At 40.0% G+C, this 19006-nt stretch overlaps 1 protein-coding gene across 2 annotated transcripts in view; it reads right to left on the reverse strand.

The window, feature by feature from the left end:
- DGCR2 (DiGeorge syndrome critical region gene 2) overlaps positions 1–19006 on the reverse strand; it is a 45453-nt gene that overhangs the window by 5687 nt on the left and 20760 nt on the right. Inside the window, exons 3-9 of one of the 2 annotated variants that reach the window (XM_066561969.1) lie at positions 11227–11354; positions 9860–10077; positions 8858–8934; positions 6807–6983; positions 5599–5802; positions 707–859; positions 29–265 (exon numbers count right to left, since the gene is read on the reverse strand). In XM_066561969.1, the coding sequence (XP_066418066.1) occupies positions 29–265; positions 707–859; positions 5599–5802; positions 6807–6983; positions 8858–8934; positions 9860–10077; positions 11227–11354 (1194 nt within the window). The remainder of the gene's footprint in view (positions 1–28; positions 266–706; positions 860–5598; positions 5803–6806; positions 6984–8857; positions 8935–9859; positions 10078–11226; positions 11355–19006) is intronic. The other variant, XM_066561970.1, reaches the window with a different exon arrangement.

The following is a 19006-nucleotide window of genomic DNA, read 5'->3' on the forward strand; positions in this document are numbered from 1 at the left end:
GAGAAAAGAGAAATCATTGTCTGCGTACCTGGAGTGGAACAAAGGATGCTGTCTGGATTGACAGAAGCCTCATAAGGAGGAGGTGGGTCATCAGGATGTTGAATATCTGGGTACTTGTAAGCAGTATAGGGTGGAGGGGGATCATGAAAATGAAATGCTCCACCTTCCCCATCGTCTGAAAGATGCAGTGGAGTAAGGCCAGTTCCAAAACCATCGGGACCGTAATCAAAACCAGGCATCCTGCGGCCCAAGTTGAAATGGTGCACTATTTCAAGAGAAGGAAAAGGAGTAAGTGACTTTATCTCGTGCTGTCTTCTTCAGTTTAAGTCAGGTCTCAACACTTTTTTTCCACTTTTCACACCCCAGGAACTCAGGTCTCCTGAAGACCTAGAAAAGTTTACATAACCCATCCAAGTCAACTTGCTGCAATTACACAATACCCAGGCCCACCTGGTCCCAGTCTGTTTGTCCTGCATCACATCTAAATTTGACTCTAACCTCTTCAAACTACAGACTATTGTTCACACAGAGGTAATTCAGATTTGGAGCACATACAAACAAAAATATTCTTCCATTATCCACTACAAAAGTTCAAGTTTGAAGACCCCACCAAGACAAAGGCACAGTCAGGCAAGATGATGACATTTCTCCCCTTTCCATATCCCCATGTGTCAATATCCAGCACAAGGAGAGAGCTGATACCCACAGTTAGCTCCAATCAGAGACTCAATGCGCTCTCTCCGCCTCTGGCGCAGCCGGTGCACCATGAAGAGCAGCAGGGAGAGGATGAGGAAGGAGGAGATGCAGCTCACGATCAGGCGCATTCCACCGGCCATGGAGTCAAACAGGCTGTTGCCATCTGTTCATCAAACATAGAAAAACAGCTTGTTATTTTTGTTCAAGCTTCATTTCTCTTGATGTTCTTCTGTCAGTAATGGAGAGATGAACGTAGAGTGGAGATTCATTAGCCTGGTTTAACACTTCTCCGTATTTCAAATATATAAGAAAATCATGAATCATCAGGTGATTTATCTTTTTACTGCAAGAAGATCTGAGAGTTTCTAAGAATATCTTCCTTGGGAAAAGGGGCAAAACGTTGAAGGCTTTGGGCCTCAGAAAATTGGAAAAAAGAAAGGTTAGTGGCATTTTGCACATCCACTTGTTTCCCTTGCATGACTGATCATATTATACTAAAGAGGAAAAGGCTTGAGAACTGGCATATATATACACTACATAACTTCTGAACATCCTAACCCTTCCATTTCCACTAAAAAAATCTCTGAACATTGTCACTGTCTCCCAGATGTGGCTATCTAAATTCCACATGTCACCAGTACACTGGTCAGCACCACTAAGTGATTGGAACATGATAATAATCACTCATGAACTGAAGAGATTAAGGTGAATGGGGATTAAACCTTTACCTAGAGTCATACCAAAAGCAAGTGGCAGAACAAGAAATAGACCCAGAAGCTCAGAACTTGGAGAGCTTTATCCCATTGTTAACCAGACCCACACAGGGAAGGCTCTTGTGAATAAATTACCACTGTACTCCCATCACCAGGCACAAGAGGCACTAATTTCTCACAATTCAACTAATCCCCCTTGGTTATGCCTAAGCAGCACATGCACACACAGGTACTCTACACAAACAAAAATGACCTAAAGATGATGTACTGTGCTCTTTGCACTAACTTCCCACTGAAGAGTTCTGAATGAGAAACACACCCAGGTTAGGGGTGGATAAGAAACAGATGAGGTGGCTTGACAACATGGTCACCTACTGCTACAGGACGCCAGCACTAGCAGGGATGGCCCCTCTTCCCAGTCACTACCAGAGGAACCAGCCAGATCCTGGCCACCTCTCCACACCCACTCCATACTTTTCCTTTCACTAACAGCAACTGAAGTTTTAGCAAAGATTCCTCATAAAAGAAGGCTTTTAGCTCTACAAAAATTTTAAGTATTAGTTTGCTACACATGCTAGTAACAGAAAAATCCACCTAATTTGTATCATTCCAGTCCATGGCTAACAGGCTGGCATTTATTATGTAACACCTCCTTGGCAAGAAGGAATCCATTTAATAGTGCACCACGCATAAAGCTCCAACATTGCACCCGCTCAGATCCGGCTGTGCAGCACAAAAGCCTGGGTGCTGTCAAACCCTTTAGCAACTACCACTGACAGAGCTTCAACTGCTGCAGTCACACACCTCCAACCAGCACAGCCTCCTGAACACCACAGACCTGCCCTGCTCCTCCTCCATCTCACGGCCACACCGACTCCATCATCCCTGCAGAATACTCAAGGCTGTCAGTAACACTGAAGGGCCCTCAGTAAAATACACTCATAGGTGCAGAGGCCCAGAGAAGCTGACTTTAGTCATGGGATGGATTCTGGTGCTGCATCCCCCCTCTGCAGGCTGCACTATGATCTGAGAAATGCTCATTAGACCTTGATGAGTTGCACTTAGGCTAAGCCCTCTTGAGCTTATCAGAAACACTGTCTGTTCCCAGGAACTAACAGGTGTCTAAAGAACATCTGGTTTTTAATGAACAGCCTTGGAAACTTTTTTTTTTTTTTGCCTGAATAACAATCCACTTGGAGTGGTATTTTTGTTATTGTACCTTCAAAGAAAGTTAAACCCTGACTCAAACTGTAGCCAGGATGGAAAATTACTACAACTAGAGCCCATTCTCTTGTGACCCTATAAACAGGAGCCCAAAGTGGGATCCTTCTGATCTCTCAATTCCCAGATAAGGGGCTCATGTGTGTGTCTCAAACACCAACAACCAGGTAGCTGTGGAGCCAGCCAAGGACTGTTAGTAATAACAGAGACAAGAATTGTTGTTAATAACCAAGGACTATTGGTATTAACATGCCATGAGAGGGAACAAGATTTGTCTGGAGAAGAGAAGCTAGGTGGAGATAGGGCAGCACTTTTCTGTGAGAAAGAACCACATCACAGTACAGTGCAGGTGCAAAAATGTGTGGCAGGAAGTGGGCATGGACTCCAGGATGGGACTGAGATCACCAAAGACATCTGAAGCCCACATAAATACAAAATTAATTATTTCAGAAAACTTGTTTTTACCCTCAGTAATGCCCTGTAACTGCACCAGTTCAGTCACTAGAAAAGCTTCAGCACATCAGTTCTTTCCAAGTATTTTATTTCTTCTACTACCTTTTCACAGTTGCAGGTCTGTCTTAACAAGAGTCACAAGAGAAAAATTATTTTCTACCACAACACGGAGCAGCAATAGACAGACTATCTCGGTTTCAAAATATTCCTCTGCTATTTATCTTTGGCTAAATGAGAAGCATCTTTTAAGTGAGTATAGCTGGGATTGCTCAGCTTACACCTACCACTGAAAAATCCCCCTACTACCAAGTCCTTGAGTAATATTTGTTACCACTTGTAATCATTGCTCACCCGCTCACGCTGCAAGAGCTGATTACCTGCCAACCCAACAGTAGGATTTATTTCCCCCAGGTCTCTCCTTGGGTGATTAATTTACTTACTGTTGATTAGTAAACTGTTTTCTTTCCTTTGCAACAGAAGTTAGGGAAGATACATGAAAGAATCGGACAAAGATAAATACATGCTGATTAAAGAAAGTAATTCATTAATTTTTGTCATCTGGAATAGTCATTTATAACCACCCAGAAGGAAAACTGAAATGTTTAATTTAAAATTTTCAGTGTTTATCACTAGCTGAAGCAACTTCATGATGAAAGAAGTTGGATGACTGCTTGATAATTCCTCTCTAAAAAACTAAGTTTCTAAAAAATCCACCAGAACACTTCAAGCTAGAGTATAATGAAAGAGTCTCATTTAGCATCAATACAGAAGAAGAGCTTAAGGATGAGAAAGGATGTGGTAAAATACACTCTTCAAATCAGTATTCATGAAATAGTTAAGACCCACAGCAATAAGCAAGGATTAAAGAACATGACACGAGGTTATCCCAGGTCGTCTGATCCTGTCTGCTGGATGATGCTTTGCTGACACTGTTCCTGCAGATAAAAAAAGTGAAGCCCAAGTCTTAACTCAGCTGATAAGAGTGGGAGGAAGACTCCTGCTTTTTCCCCACTCTTTCACTGCAGACCTGCCACACTAGCTGCAAACATCTGTTAAGCTTAAAGCTCAGAACAAATGTGACACAAGGAGAGACAGTGGCCTTTAATGATTAATCTCTCTAGTTAGGACCAATAAGACTGCAAATTTGGAAGCCAATAAGCACCCCTTTATTCGTAACAGATTGAAATAGAAGCCTCTGATGGAAAAGCTGACCTTCTGTGTTTTCCACAGGAGTTCAGAAAAATAGTTTCTTAATGCACTCAGATAAGATTAGGTTCTTTTAAAATACCAATAAAACCAATATCACAGAATGGCTGAGGTTAAAGGGAACATCCTGAGATCATCTAGTCCAACTCCTGCTCAAGCAGCATCAGCTAGAGCAGGCTGTGCAGGACAGAGTCCAACCAGGCACTGAATATCTGCACAGAAGGCAATTCCATGATCTACTCCAGTATCTGACCGCTCTCACAGTAAACTCCAAGCAAGGTAAATTTATTTTCTGTACAGAAAAATAACCTCGCCAAAATCTGCACCCCAAAACATTCACTGACAAACAGTTCAAAGTCAACTTCATTGACTTAATCAATCCAAAACAAAAACCTGCACTGATATGCCAAATCCAATAATTAAGGTTGTAGGTCCTGATTATTACTGAAACTATTTAATTTTAAAAACTCTGCTTCCCACATGATCCCTGCATGAACACTTCCACACAGATAAATATGCTCATGACCAGAAAAATATGCTTAATTAGTGCTCAAGAGAAAAGTGTTTTGTTTTCATGACAACTAAACATGACAAAGGAAATGTACCAGATGCTCTACTAAAAACCCACAGTATCATCCCCCTCCAAACTGAAAATAAACTACTGCTTCTCCTTTCTAAGGAGCATCAGGGATAATTAATTTTTACCAGCCACAGCCTGAAATGTTTCCCATGATTTGAGACCCTTCCCCATGGGGTGGTTGTACCCAGCAATGTAGAGGCATGTAATGGACATATTTTATGAAAAATCCTTTTGCTAGGATTTTTCTCCTGAGAAGCTGAGAGGCCTCAGAAATTAAGTGTAAACAATAATTACCTGCTGCTGTGGAATGCAACTTGATTGGTCTCATGTGGTTGTTTTTAATTAATGGCCAATCACAGTCCAGCTGTCTCAGACTCTCTGGTTAGTCACAAGATTTTACTACCATTCCATTCCTTTACGTTCTTTGCTAGACGTCTGACGAAATCCTTTCTTCTATTCTTTTATTATAGTTTTAATATATAATTTTCTTTTAATATAATATATATCATAAAATAATAAATCAGCCTTCTGAAACATGGAGTCAAGATTCTCATCTCTTCCCTTGTCCTGGGACCCCTGTGAACACCACCACATTTGGTGAGCCCTGAGTGAGGAACATTACCACAGAGGCACTGCAAGGATGTGCTGTTTCAAACAAAGCTACACCCAAAGAAACCCAAACGGAGCACTCAGCTGATTTTTACTGACAAAACTGTAACAGAGTCATACCTGGGTCCAAGCAGGTGAATTTGCAGCACTCCTTGGGGTCCTTGCGGTACTGCTGGCAGCCCTGGGGCCGCTCACACAGGGCAGCCACGCACATCTCAGGCTCCCCGTTGTGACACGTGCAGCTCAAACAGGGATCGTTCCCCTTGGGAGTGAAGTAGTAGCCTTCATCCACAATGTTGTCTTTGATATCAACACAGGTCTGGCCTAGAACAGACAGGCACAGCAATGTCCATGGAACCCAGCTTCATTTGTTGTTTTAAGTGATTTGTAAACATAAGCAGAACACCAGTTAAAATCCAGGCCTTCACACTGAAGAACTCTGAAAAAGGGTCTCCAGGGAGTGGGAAAGATAATGGATGGTCCCAGGGACACAGAGACGATTTTCAGCTCATTGACAAGGGGAGTTTTAGGTATTTAATGGAACTGACAAACTTTCAAGCATCCTCTCCAAGACAGAGGAAAGCAAGTGGTCTGAGAAGTTTAACCTCACTGCCAAAGCCTGCTGCAGCTCCCTTCCTCTTCCATGGAATTAAGAAAAGCTGTATCTTTTCTAGACCAAATCTTTAGGCCTTTTAACAGGCCAGGACTTTAAAAGGGAGCCATGCAATAGTTCTTCTACTGTCCTAGCAGCATCCTGATCCCTGCCCAGCAATGTTTAAGGTATTATTATCAGGTAATGTTTAAGATTACCTGATAATATTGCAAAGACCTCTGCTGGTATCAAGGCTTTTGGAGTACAGGAATGCAGATAGAGAAGATACAGAACAAAAGCCTTTTTTTTTTCCACTTTTAAGTCAGTCAGCTCCACTTGTCTTTCCCTTCTAGGTCTAATAATTAGATAGAAAGAATTTAGTAGAATTTGCTATACTCTAAAATAAGTGTTTCCTCATTTTAATGTGAAATTAATAACTTAAGAGCAATGTTTACTAACAAGGCATTTAAGAAAAACAACAAAAAACTGTTTTTGCCCAAGTTTATTTTGGGGCTGATACAGCTGCCTAATGACTTTTTAGTAGAACTCTGTACTGTGTGACAGCCACACATTATGATGCTCTTATTTATTAAAATCAAGCAGAAATATAACTCCACCCTTTTTTCCTTAATTCACTGGGCCAAAATTAGAAAGGGTAATGAAACAATTTCCAGCTACTTATTATATGCATATTTAAACACACAGCACAGTTAACACTGAACTGAACCCAACTTACTCCTTTTGCAGAGGAATGAAGATTTCTTATAGCAGTTTTCAGCATACCAGCTGTGTAAACCGTTGTGCCGGAAGGCAGGAGAAGTGAAGTACTCGAACTGGGCACAGAAAACGTTTTCCTTTTCAGACATAGCCGTACCAAATTTAGGGACAGGGGGTAAAAACACTTCAGGAGAGCCTGGAACAAGATACATTGGCATTAGCAGCCTGTGGGTATGTAAAGTTTTAGAGAGTCTCTGTAACATCACCCATTTCCTGCACGCCAACTCCAATACAAAGAGTCCTCCAGCACCAGCTCCCATTACCAGCACTGCTCTGGGGGAGGGCAAACAGCTGGGAGGGAAGGGGTGACTCACATAGAAAAGAGGCTGCTGTTTTCAAAGTACTGGGTAATTCTGTCACTCTGAACCAGAAGCGATACTCCAACATCTCCACAAGTGCTGCTTCACAGAGCCCCATGGGGTTTGCCTGACAATAGTCATACACCTCCTCAAACCACGCTGAGTTTGGGCACAGTTGCTACCAGTGGAGCAAGAACCCACACAGCAATTTTGTGCATGGCACTCCATGCACCCACCAGTGCTTCCAAAGGTGTGCATCTGCCTGTGCAGCCCTCACAGAGCTGCTCCATGCTTGGGGGGATGCACTAGGGCATCCACAGTTTGGTCCTTTCAATCATGAAACAGCATCCTGATGGGCTCCAAACAGTGCAAAAGGTGCTGAGGACATTTTCTGGAGGACTTGTGTTCCACATGTCACAACAATAAATTAAAATTTTCAAGCTTTAAAAGCCTAAATCGCTTTTCAAACAGGTATTAGAAATTCAGAGTCTGCATCAATAAAAGCCTAAGAAAAGTTTTTCACAAACTACTGAATGTTACTATGTACTTTACTTTGTAGAGGCATCTCTTTGTTAAATACAAAGCTTAAAAACAGAAGATTATATGTTATTGAGAAGGTTTAAATTCATATAATGCATCAAATTAAATAAAACTAATGATAAAGTTACGATGATTTTTCTGTAATTCATGCCTCCTTGTTGTGACCATTCTGTCAGCAGATGGCAGTGCAGTCAGCTTTCCAAAGAGCAAAGAAAGGTCCTTTTAAGGGGAATCCTTGTATTCATGTGTCAAAGGAAGTCTTTTTCAAGACCCAACTGTTTGAAAATTCTGATCATAATTATGTGCCTGTATCTAAAGGAGAGTTTTCCTTCCAGATTATCCATGGCTACTGAAAACTATGCGTGAGAAAAAACCTATTCAGATTAGTTTTCAAATGCTACACTGGAATTCACAGTGCTGATGCTTAAAAAACAACACCTTTGTTATAATTTCTCCATTATCTAAACCAGTACAGGAATTAAACAGCAACTGTACACATAAGAGTTTGTATTATGACTTTAATCTCACTACTGAATTAGCTAATAATAAAGGGTGTAGAAACATAGCTTTGCATTTTCAGCAGAGGGAGCTGCTTGTTTTGCAATTGAAAGGGTTTAGCCAGTGACACCCATCAAATTAATGTTCAGTTTTTCATATAAAAGGATATATATTCCTGGGATTACGCAAATTCTGACATGGTTTAAGTAAACTACCTGAAATACTTTAAGAAAGAAAAAATTTGTGTAAATTCTGCAAAATTCAAGTGTGTTGTTTTAGTATGCAAAATTCTACCAATTTTTAAAAAGCTAAAACCTCCAAACATGCTCCACTAGTCTGCAAGCACTAGAACCAGGAATCAGCAGTTCATCTAAACATTCACCACAAAGAATGAGAAATTTCAGAGTAATTCCCCTTCTCTCATTTAATCAAGGGGAAAGCCCAAATAAACTGACATGTTCTTTCCATGCCAGGGTGAAAACCCATAAAACTTAAACTTTAAAATAAGATGTGTGTTGAGTACTAAACTCTTCCACTTCTACCCTCTGACGCCAAGCAGTTCACCTATACTATTTCAACATTACCAGTGAAAGAAGTCATGCTGTTCTTTAAAATCATATTCATGCTTTAATACAATTTTCATGGGCAGTAAGCAGCAATTTGAGAGACCCACCTTTATAAGCAACTTCCCAGTGACCTTCCAGAGAGTGATTTCTATTGGTGATCACATACTGATATCCCACCCAGAACCTGCAAATCAAGTTACATTCTAAAGTTACAGGCCAAAAACACAGTAACAAATTAAATTACACAGAATCTTCTGATGTCTTCCTATGTAAAAGCAATGTAGAGAGACTACAGTTGAGGAACAGAGGAAAATACTTGATAAAATGCTTATTAGTTTTCTAGGTTTACAAATTATAACTGACTGTGTCCTTTATTTCTACTCACAAACACCACCTTATTCTGTTGTCATGGCAGCATTTCAGTATCTCAAACCCAAAAATCACACAGCAGCATCCAGAAGTCAAGTATTTCTGAGCATAAACAACTTAGGTCAGACTGTTCTGGATCAAACCATTTAACTCTTCACAGACAGAAACACACCATTACTCAGCCACTCCTGGTGATCTGATACAGCAGCCAGGAGTGACAAAAAACCCATACACAGAAAAAGGAATTGTTTGCTGTGAACTAACAGAAAGAAATATCTAAAACCACCCAAACACAGTAGCTGCAACTCAAAATGCCTTTTTACTTCATTCCTATCTCAAAGTTGCTCTTTGTTAGAGCTACAGGTACTTCATAGAAATCAAAATTTTGTTGAAAAATTTACATAATTATTTCTATACACAGCAGTGCAGCAGCAGTCATTATTAAATCCACCTTCCCTGATGCAGCTCAAGAATACCTGTACCTTGCTAAGACAACCTGAAGATAAGAAGACTATGCTGATAAAAAGACTCTGCTGAATTGAATTATCTGTTAATAATTATTAAAACACAAACTAGAGATGAGGCACTGCCTAACAGCTAACCAGCACATTCACACTGGCTTATTCACCTGATGTAAATTTTATCATTAGATTTTCTACACAAACTGAACCACCAGCATTTGCAGCGCACAGAAACCATTCTCTGCAACATGAGATCTTTGTCCTTTTCTTCCTACTCACCTACGCTCGTCCTCCTCTTCAAATGCTTTTTCTTCCAAGCTCCACTCATGTGCCAGGATGAAGCTGAGCTCTTGGTCTGCAGTGAAGGTGGCGAGGGACCCGTTCACCCGCTGACATGTCTGCACGGCGTCCCAGTAGTTCTCCCCATTTAAATACACCCTGTAACAGCTGGCTGTGCCCTCATAGTGGTGCCATCCTGTTGGGCACTTCCCTAGGAAACATGAAGAATAGAAGGGAAACCATTCCCCCCAAATTAGGATCTTTAAGGTAATGCATCCTAATCAATTATCACTGGGGCACGTAAACACAACAGTGTATACACTTCACCTCCAGAGAAGGAGGTGCACGCATTACAGATCCCTGGAGAGTTACTTTACCACAGTTTCTGATAAATGTTGATTTTTTTACATGTTTTTAAAAAGATTAAGCTCCTAGTAAAGTCCCATCACATTGTCACAGCCTTTAAAATCTTTAATTAAGACTGATCATCTACTGTGGAAGACATTTCCTTGCACATCTTTATAAAACCAATAAATGTGATTAATGCAAGCAAAAACAAGCAGCACAAAAACGCCAGAGGTGGCCAATTTAATGACTGTCTTTCTATTAGATGATTAGCAATACACTCAACATGCTGTGAAGTGTTCAACCTACTCTTAGAGTCTCACAGTATTCATATAATCCTGCCCCCAGAGTGAATCACTGAAGACGATAGAAGTTCTGGGGAAATTCTTGGTTGCTTTGGAAAAATCACCACTGTAAGGCAGATCTTTGGGAATATAAGAAGGTGACGGTGTGAACTGCTGTCTCTGCTTTCTCTCAATTAACTCAACTAAGGGAACCTGAAACAAAAGCCTTGTGGCATTTCTAGACGATATAGGCCCATGGGCTAGCAGAAAGAATCACAGGACAGGAGGATGACCTTTAAACCTGCACTATTAATTTTGAATTGCCTAAGAAACTTAAAATTCAGAAACTCTTTTCTGTTCATTGCATTTCACAGTTCTGTTCTCAAGCCTCTTTATTCTGTTTTGTTTCTTTTGGTTTTTTAATCCTTTATTATTAATCCTTTTTTACAACTCTGCAATGAGTTGTAACAGAAAACTGCAACTCTGGTTTCACAAAGAGAGGATTAATAGGGACATAGTATTGTTTGCATGTACTGGTCTGCTATATAAACCATGCAGGACATATATAAAAGAAATGCACAAACACCTGAAATAGCATTGCATGTCAAAGTTTGGTCCAAAAGCTATGAAACAGAAAAGATTATTAGTTTTTAATTCAAAAATAGCCTAAATTTGTGAATTAATTAATTAAATTAATTAATTAAAGAAAGATGGCCCAGATTTCCCAGGCTGCAACTTACTGCTGAAGCGGACGGGCTGAGCCACGTTGACGGTGTGGAAGCGGGTGGTCTCTGCTCCTCTCCCCCGACTGTGCCTCGAGTCCACGTTCTCCTTCCCATGGTAAGTTCTCTGGTCCCCTGTCAAGCCTGGGGACCAGGAGCAATAGTTAGTACTGGTGAAAGATGCAAGCAAAGGCAGATTTCGTTTTATTAAACTTTCTCTGGGTTTTAATTCAAGACATATGTGATACCTGACTCGGGTAAGCAAAGATGGCAGGTCCCTGCAGTAAGAGCTTGGCCATTTTACTCAGCAGGTAACTGAATTACCTTCAATTGAAAAGAACCAACAAGCCATTACACACTCGTGCAGGGTAAATGAAACATTTTGGCAGATTCTCACCAGCCTGCAATTGTACACAGGACTTGCTGTTCATCATTTCAACTGCTGCAGCAAATGCATCATCCCCAGCGCATTGTATCTGCTCCTGTTTACAGAACTACCCACTCCCCAGCTGCTTTGTTCCTCAGCTGTGTGTTCAAGGACATAAGACAACTCCTCCAATACACTTTCCAACATGCTCTGAGATGTAGGATGTAATTAAAACCAGGAAAGGAGACTGATCTTCAGCCAGAAGAACGAGGCTTTTTTTTATTCACTCTCAAGCTTCTAAAGGAAAAGTTAGTTAATGACTTTTGAAATAAACCCCCATGCCCCCTCATCTCAGTGTCAGGGTTACCAGGTGCACATGACCACCAGATTCAGTAACTTAGGAAGAACACAGTGTAAGATGTTATTCAAGAAAAGGGGCTGGAGGGCTCCATGTGCCTACCAGGAGTAAATAAGGAGCACCCAGTTCAGGTGGAGGCAGGGTGGGCCATAGCCAGCACAACTAGCAGGTTCCTAAGCAGGAAGGCTGGCATGGTGGTGGGGAGAAACCTTAGAGAAAGATGGAGGTGGGCACCAAGAATGATTAATGTGGAAACAAGAGATTAACCTTAAAAAGAGAGAAATTAAAAACCCAACAATATAAGCATTAGAAATATCTGCTTGTATGTTACTTAATACTACTAGATGTTATTGAAGGTAATAGGGTTTAACCAGCACAGTGCTATGTAGACATTCATTTCTGTATAAAAAATCTGCTTATTTTCCTTTAAAGCTGATTAGCTCCATTTAGCCTCACTAAACCAAACAAACAAAGACATGATCCCAAATAAAGAGAAGCTACACAGTCTTCTTCAACAGGTTTAACTACATATCTTTGAAATATATATGAAACCACGTCAATAAAACTTTCTCTTTTTGGACTATCTTTGGAAAGCAAGAGGTCCACAGCAATTTCATGGTAATATAAAAACCCTGAGCTGCAGGCTGCTCACTGCATTACCTGGGGGAAAGACTTCCACAAGACCCAACATCAAACAGTGCACTCCATGGAACAAATGTAGGCACTGATGAGCAAAACAAATCCCTAGCTGGAGCCCAGGAACAGCAGAGTCGCTCTGCATTCATCTCTCTAGCATACTGAGTTTGCCCTGGGTTAATGGGATAAGCAAGGGCTATTTAATTATCACATTATCCTAGGAATTACATGTCTACAGAGATCACCCATTAAGGAATGGCTGTGCATAATACGCTCACAGGCCTTACAGGAATAAAGCAGAAATTCTGGTGTTCAGTATTAGAATATGTTATCTATCACAGGCAAGAAGTCAGTGCCAAGAAACTCAGCATACATTTCAAAGGACACAAAATGGTAAAATTATTTGACAGTGAAGATTACTGATTTTTTATTACTTTAAAGGCTAATCTATTTTTAGAATCTGTTTTTAATCCTAATGGTTCAGTAGCACTATTTACACTATGATTTTCAGAGCGATACTGAGACACTGAAAAAGCAAATCTTCAATTATAGCAAGGCTTTAAAAATAGCGCTAACTAATGTAGAATGCTTTATCAAATTCTACTGAGCTCAGCATGGGGAACTCTATTTTCCCATGGCATTAAATGGTAACAGCTAAACCCAAAGAACCAGTCAGAAGCAAACACATGAAGAATCAGTTCCCTCTCAGAAGTGAGAGCAGATGCAGCACCATATGGCTGACCCTCCGCAGCTAAACAGAACGCCCACGAGGACTTAACAATTTATCTCCCCCAGGAATAAAACAAAAGTTCGCAGGTTTTAACAAGCAAGGTTAAGGAAGGGTTACACAGGCTAACATCCTAAATTAACAGAATTTATGCCAGATGCTTTGAAAAACAGCTACACAGATCCCGCACAAAGCGAGTTCCATCACTTCCATCCAGGAAGCAGAACTCATTCCTTCCTCAGCATCTGCCCTTGTCAGCAGATTCATGCTGAAACCAGGACTGAAGTGGCACAAAGCAGCCACCACAAGCCACTTCTTCAAGCCCAACACTGTCAGCTGCTTAATAAACTGGTGTTCTTCAAATATTAAATTGCTTCTATCTGACCTGAATATCTGTCTCCCAAGAAAAGCAACGATGACAACTTTTTCCAGGGCAATAAAGAGATGCTAACAAGCCTCTAAGTCACTTGACTGGCATGAAAAGCTGTTGCAGATTCTGGTGGCAAAGGTGTAATTGGACTAGATTTCTATTCCACTTCTGCAATACTCTGCAGAAGAATTTTATGTGCTGTTCCTACTTCCTTTTTACAAATAATTTTATCTTTAAAAATAGAGTGCCATGGACTCATCTTTAGATAACAACTTAACTCAGAAGATCAGAACCTAACTCTGAGTGTTTCACAAAGGAAAAGCCATCACTCTCAGTGCTTACACTTCATATCCTGAAAAGAAATGAAACTTTGGAAGATCAGTTATTTTCCAAGATCTTTATTCTTCTAAATACTACAATCACAGGCAATAACAGCAACAGTGGTATTTTTACTAGCCAAGACATACAGAGATCTGTTTCTTTGACTTTACATAATTACTCCAGAAATGTCATTTGCTAGTTGGTGCAGAAAATGAAAAAATGGGTTCAAGGAAGAACCCTGGGGCACTATTTTTTTTCACCCTTTGAATATTAGAGTGGTGAACACAAGCATCCTCCAATGTGTTTCCCAATAGATCAAGTCATCATTAGTATTCACCCAGCTCCTTCCAATTTACAGTTGCTATCTAATTCACTCCAGCACAATTATAGTCTAAGTACAGGGCTATCCATCAAGAGAAAGTTGTCTAACAATGGTGATTCTGTGGCTATTTTCAGTTGTTTAAAACTTGAAGCTACCAATTCAGAATGGAAGTCTGCCATGCTGATGGCTCCTTCTACCTTTTGGAAAATTGTGTCATGGATGTCAAGTCACTCAAGCAAATCCCTTCATAAGGATGGATGTACTATGTCAAATGATGTCAAAATTAAACTGCCTGTGAAACAACCAGGTCTTGCCATATCTTATTAGTTCCAAGATTTGAGTTGTTCCTGTTTAAACACACAGATTCTCAGAATTTACATAAAATCTGCCTTGTCCCCAAAGCTTCAAATTTTCTGCCCAGCATATTACCTACTGAAAGCTTAGAAAGCTTCTAATTCCATCTGGTAATTTGAGAGGTGAGAGAACTTCAAGATTAAGTCCAGTTTTGTGCCTCAGTATTTGGAAATATAGTTCAGAAGCTCCTAGAGAGGAGGGATTCTTCTCAGATCAAGCAGCTCCATGCTGTGTGTTATCAACTTTATTGTGCAAGGACATCAATGCCAAGCAAGAACAGCATCCTGCTGTGCTGAGTGCTATTCAAAGTAATGGACTGGCAGAAAACAGCTTATAAATTAAACACCACAAGGTAGGGTAAAAAAAAATAGGAGTTCAGCAAGAGCTCAGGAAAGGTGTGGAAATGTTCAGAGGTTTTTATCATTAATACCTAGGTTTTAAAAAAGAGAGGTACTAAAAAGTGCACAAATGTCAAGAGTCACTTCAAGCATACAAAACATCCTTGGTGAAACAAAACACAAAGCTGTTTTTGATCACTTCAAAACAGGTTGCTGCAGCTGCTGCTTCATCAGAAGGGAAAGACATGAAACTGATATGGATAGGATTTATGAAGGGCACTCAAATTTAAGACATCCATTTTCATTCCTGGGCAACAGAAAAAAACATCAAGCCTGCAGTTTGGGAGGAAAACACAGCCAGAGCTATACTAAACCCTGCTCTGCTCAGCTTCCTGAAAATGAGTTACACCAGAAGGCCTGCAAAGAAGGCAGGATATCTGCAGAAGCTGATCTGATATTCTGGTAGAAGCAAAGCTGGAAATCCAATAAGCAGTAAAAGGTAAACTGCAGATCCCTTCTCTCTTATGGGTTTAAATACAGAACTTTTAAAAAGGTGAAAAAGTTATGTTTCTACTTTGATTGCTTGTGTAGAAACATGAGAGAAAGTGATTAGAAAGAATAAATTCCATTTGTAGAAGTCCTTGTTTAAGATATTAATGCCTGTTTCTACCATTTCATAAAATACACCACTTTGGGACAAACTATTTTTAGGATCAATTACTGTTGACATGGAAGAGTCCACAAATTTCTTGAAGCTCCACTGATAAGCAGAAGTGAGTCACAGGCACATGCTACATAATGAACCCTCCCAGCAATTTTTAGTATTGCTCACAGGAGTAGGCAGACACTGGTTTTAGTCTGTCAGAGAGATGAATTGAGGGTAATCACTGCAGCAGATTCCACTGACACATGGGTGCCTAGTGGGAAGGGCAGGGGGAACAGCACTTTGCACGTGGAAAATTTGTGACTGAGAGGAATTCCATGTTTTAAAGGAAAATGGTCATTATGATAAGAGACAGTGAGAATAAAAACAGCTATAATGACAATCTTCAGAGAAATATAGCAAAAAATAGGCATCTCACACACTTACTCAGATTGTCAATGAATTAAATGTCTTACTTGTGTTCTGAAAAAAATGCCAGAAGAAATTCAAACAAAAAGTATCACAATTTGGAATGTTTCTTGCACTTTAGCCAATATATGATTACCAAACTAATTTATTAATTATGGATCCTCTTCTTTTAATAGGACCTTTGTTACTAACACAAATGAAATTAGGCCTAAAAAAGGTGAACCAACAGTGGCAAACAATTTACAATGGCTTTGTAATAAACCTTTCAAAACACCAACATGACTAAGGAGTCACTGAAACACATTTTTAACACCACCACAAAACCCTAATTCACTGCCATTGATCTGTTCTGAGTTGCTCATGTTGGAGTGTGCCATTATTGGCTCAAAGGCTGAAGAATAACAAGCTTCACAACCAGATTCAGGGCCCTTTCTTGCATGCTTTCTTTTCATGCTTCAGAGAGCTTTCATGCCTTTTAATTTAAAGATGTTATAATTCTCCAAGTTTCACAAGTCCAGGTGGCTTCACTAACTAGCTCTTTTAGTCTTCAGACTGCCTTTATTGAAGGGAAGAACTTTTAATTAAAGTATTTACATTTAGCTGAATCATCACACAACTGCTCATCTAATCCAAAGGTATTTTCTACATTTAAAGCTGCATCATTTCTTGTTAATTTAGTGGCCAAAGAAGAAAGTTGCCACTCCTGGTATGACTGTGTTACTATTATTAGCAGCATTAGCTCCCCATCAATGTCCCAAGACAGTCTCTCCTGTGACTCCCCACTTGTGTACTGCTTTCCTCAACACAAGCACACTGTGCTATTCCAAACTGATTCTGCCCTCAGGTTTACTTTCATTGATGCTACTCCTCTTTATGCTCCAGTACAGCATTCCCGTGCACACCAACCTCTTCTATTCCTGACAGCTCTGAATAACACCTGCCCTTCAACACCCATTGCAGGTCACCATGCAATCCTACCCAGTTTATTGTTACAGGTATAATAGTTTTTACATCCTACACGAGTAGTTCTTGTTCCTCTGGTTTGCTGGCTGCACTCCTCACATCACTGTGCAAATACCTCAGTTCTTTCACAAACACCACACCTGCTTTCTGGCTGTTTTACTGAGCACAGCCTTTTCACCAATTACCTATCTAATTATTCCTCTCATCAAGTGGAATACTTTCCTCTCTCTGCTGTCCAGCATTTTCCCCTCTGGTATTTACATGCATTATTCTTCTCTTCCTGCACATAGACATGGTGGTGAATCAAGTCTCTCCCACATTTCATTTCTTTAACCTTCAAGTTCTTCTTATCATGTCAGGCTAGACAGTCTACACCCCAAACACAACACCAAAACCCGTGTATTGAGAAATATTACTCCCATAAAACCCTCCTCCTATCAATATACCAAACATTCTTTGGAACTCCAGTCCTTAGTCAACATCATCCTGGTGCATACTCCAGGCAATAACTTAAGTTGCTGACTAATACATCAGGAACAGGAGAAGATAAAAATAGTTTTCTATTAATGTGGAAGTTCAAATGTTCCCACAAGCAAAGTCTTCTGCTTTTTGAGTAAATCCAAACACTAACATGACTCTGCCCTCCCAGAGCCATCGAAATTCCACTATACTCCAGAATTTTATTAGGGCCACAGCTTTTTTACATTTGTCCAAAGTTAGCTAAAAAGGAAGAATAACAGCACAGCTATAAAAGCAATTTTCTTTAGGACATCCACATTGTAAAGAATATCTTTAAATAGACTATCAATGGCACAGCTTAATTTTCAGTGTCAGAACAAACTACCAACTGCTTTTCCCCTTTACTGCACATTCACACACCCACACTAACAAAAAGTTTTCTTGAAAGAGCACTGACATTCTTTCAATTATTTGTCCATAATACACACTGGGTAGATGGCTAACTCTAGCACAGCTTCAAAGTTTGAATGTTAGATTTATTTCTCTAATTCCTCTAGATAATATGAATATTTAAAAGAATTTGTTGCTGTAAAACATCAATGTTACTATTTTGTAGCACCTCTCTAAAACACCTGAGAACTCAGAATGATGAATGCTGTTATGGCAATGCCACAGAGTTCACGTGATTCTCTGCCAAGAAAATGAAGTAGAGTTCACTGGAAAAGAACTTCTTAAAATAGTTTTTGAATGTAATTTAGTTCCACTGTAAAGATAAAAAGTTTTCAATTATGCCACAGTTGAATTCATGCTTTCAGATACCTGTCTCATTGTTCTTAACAGAAAAAAAATTACAGGTTAATTCACTTTTAAGATACACAGAAAGAGCTGCACTAGCCTGTTTTTCAAGAACAACTGAAAACATTCAAAATTGTGATTGTACAGTCACAATATTTCTTTGTTTTTAATCACAGCTCAGTATCCAGTAGCTTTAGCAGAGATCCACTGCTGCTGACAGGCTCCTCAAAGCATATAGTCATAGGAGCTTATGAAGTGCAAATACACCAGCTTGTCTGGCAGAACAAAGTTCTCCACTTAAGCACAAGAAGCATAACCAGAACAGGGAGCAATAAAACAAGCTCTCTACCCAAGTCCAGCAATGCCACCCAGCACTGTCTGAGTGATATACAACCAAATAAGTAATTCCAAATTTAACCACAGGCCTATGTGTCACTTCAGTTTAACTGCAACATTTTTTTCTTGTCAGGAGAGTCTCTTTTCAGACCACAAACTCTCCTCATCCTCAGGATACCTGCTCTGACCATAAGAATGGAAGGATAACTCAGACAAGCAAAAAACTGTTTGTGGTATTAGCTGCTCAAAATGAAGAGAAGCCACCTCAGTCTTGGTTAATAATGGGTACAGTTCTACCAAACAATCACCAATTTCAAATAAAAAGAACCAAACAACCTTGTTAGGAAAATTAATCCACAAACACCAGAGGTTTATGTC

This window comes from Molothrus aeneus, chromosome 18 (genome assembly GCF_037042795.1).
Source record: "Molothrus aeneus isolate 106 chromosome 18, BPBGC_Maene_1.0, whole genome shotgun sequence".
NCBI lineage: Eukaryota > Metazoa > Chordata > Aves > Passeriformes > Icteridae > Molothrus > Molothrus aeneus.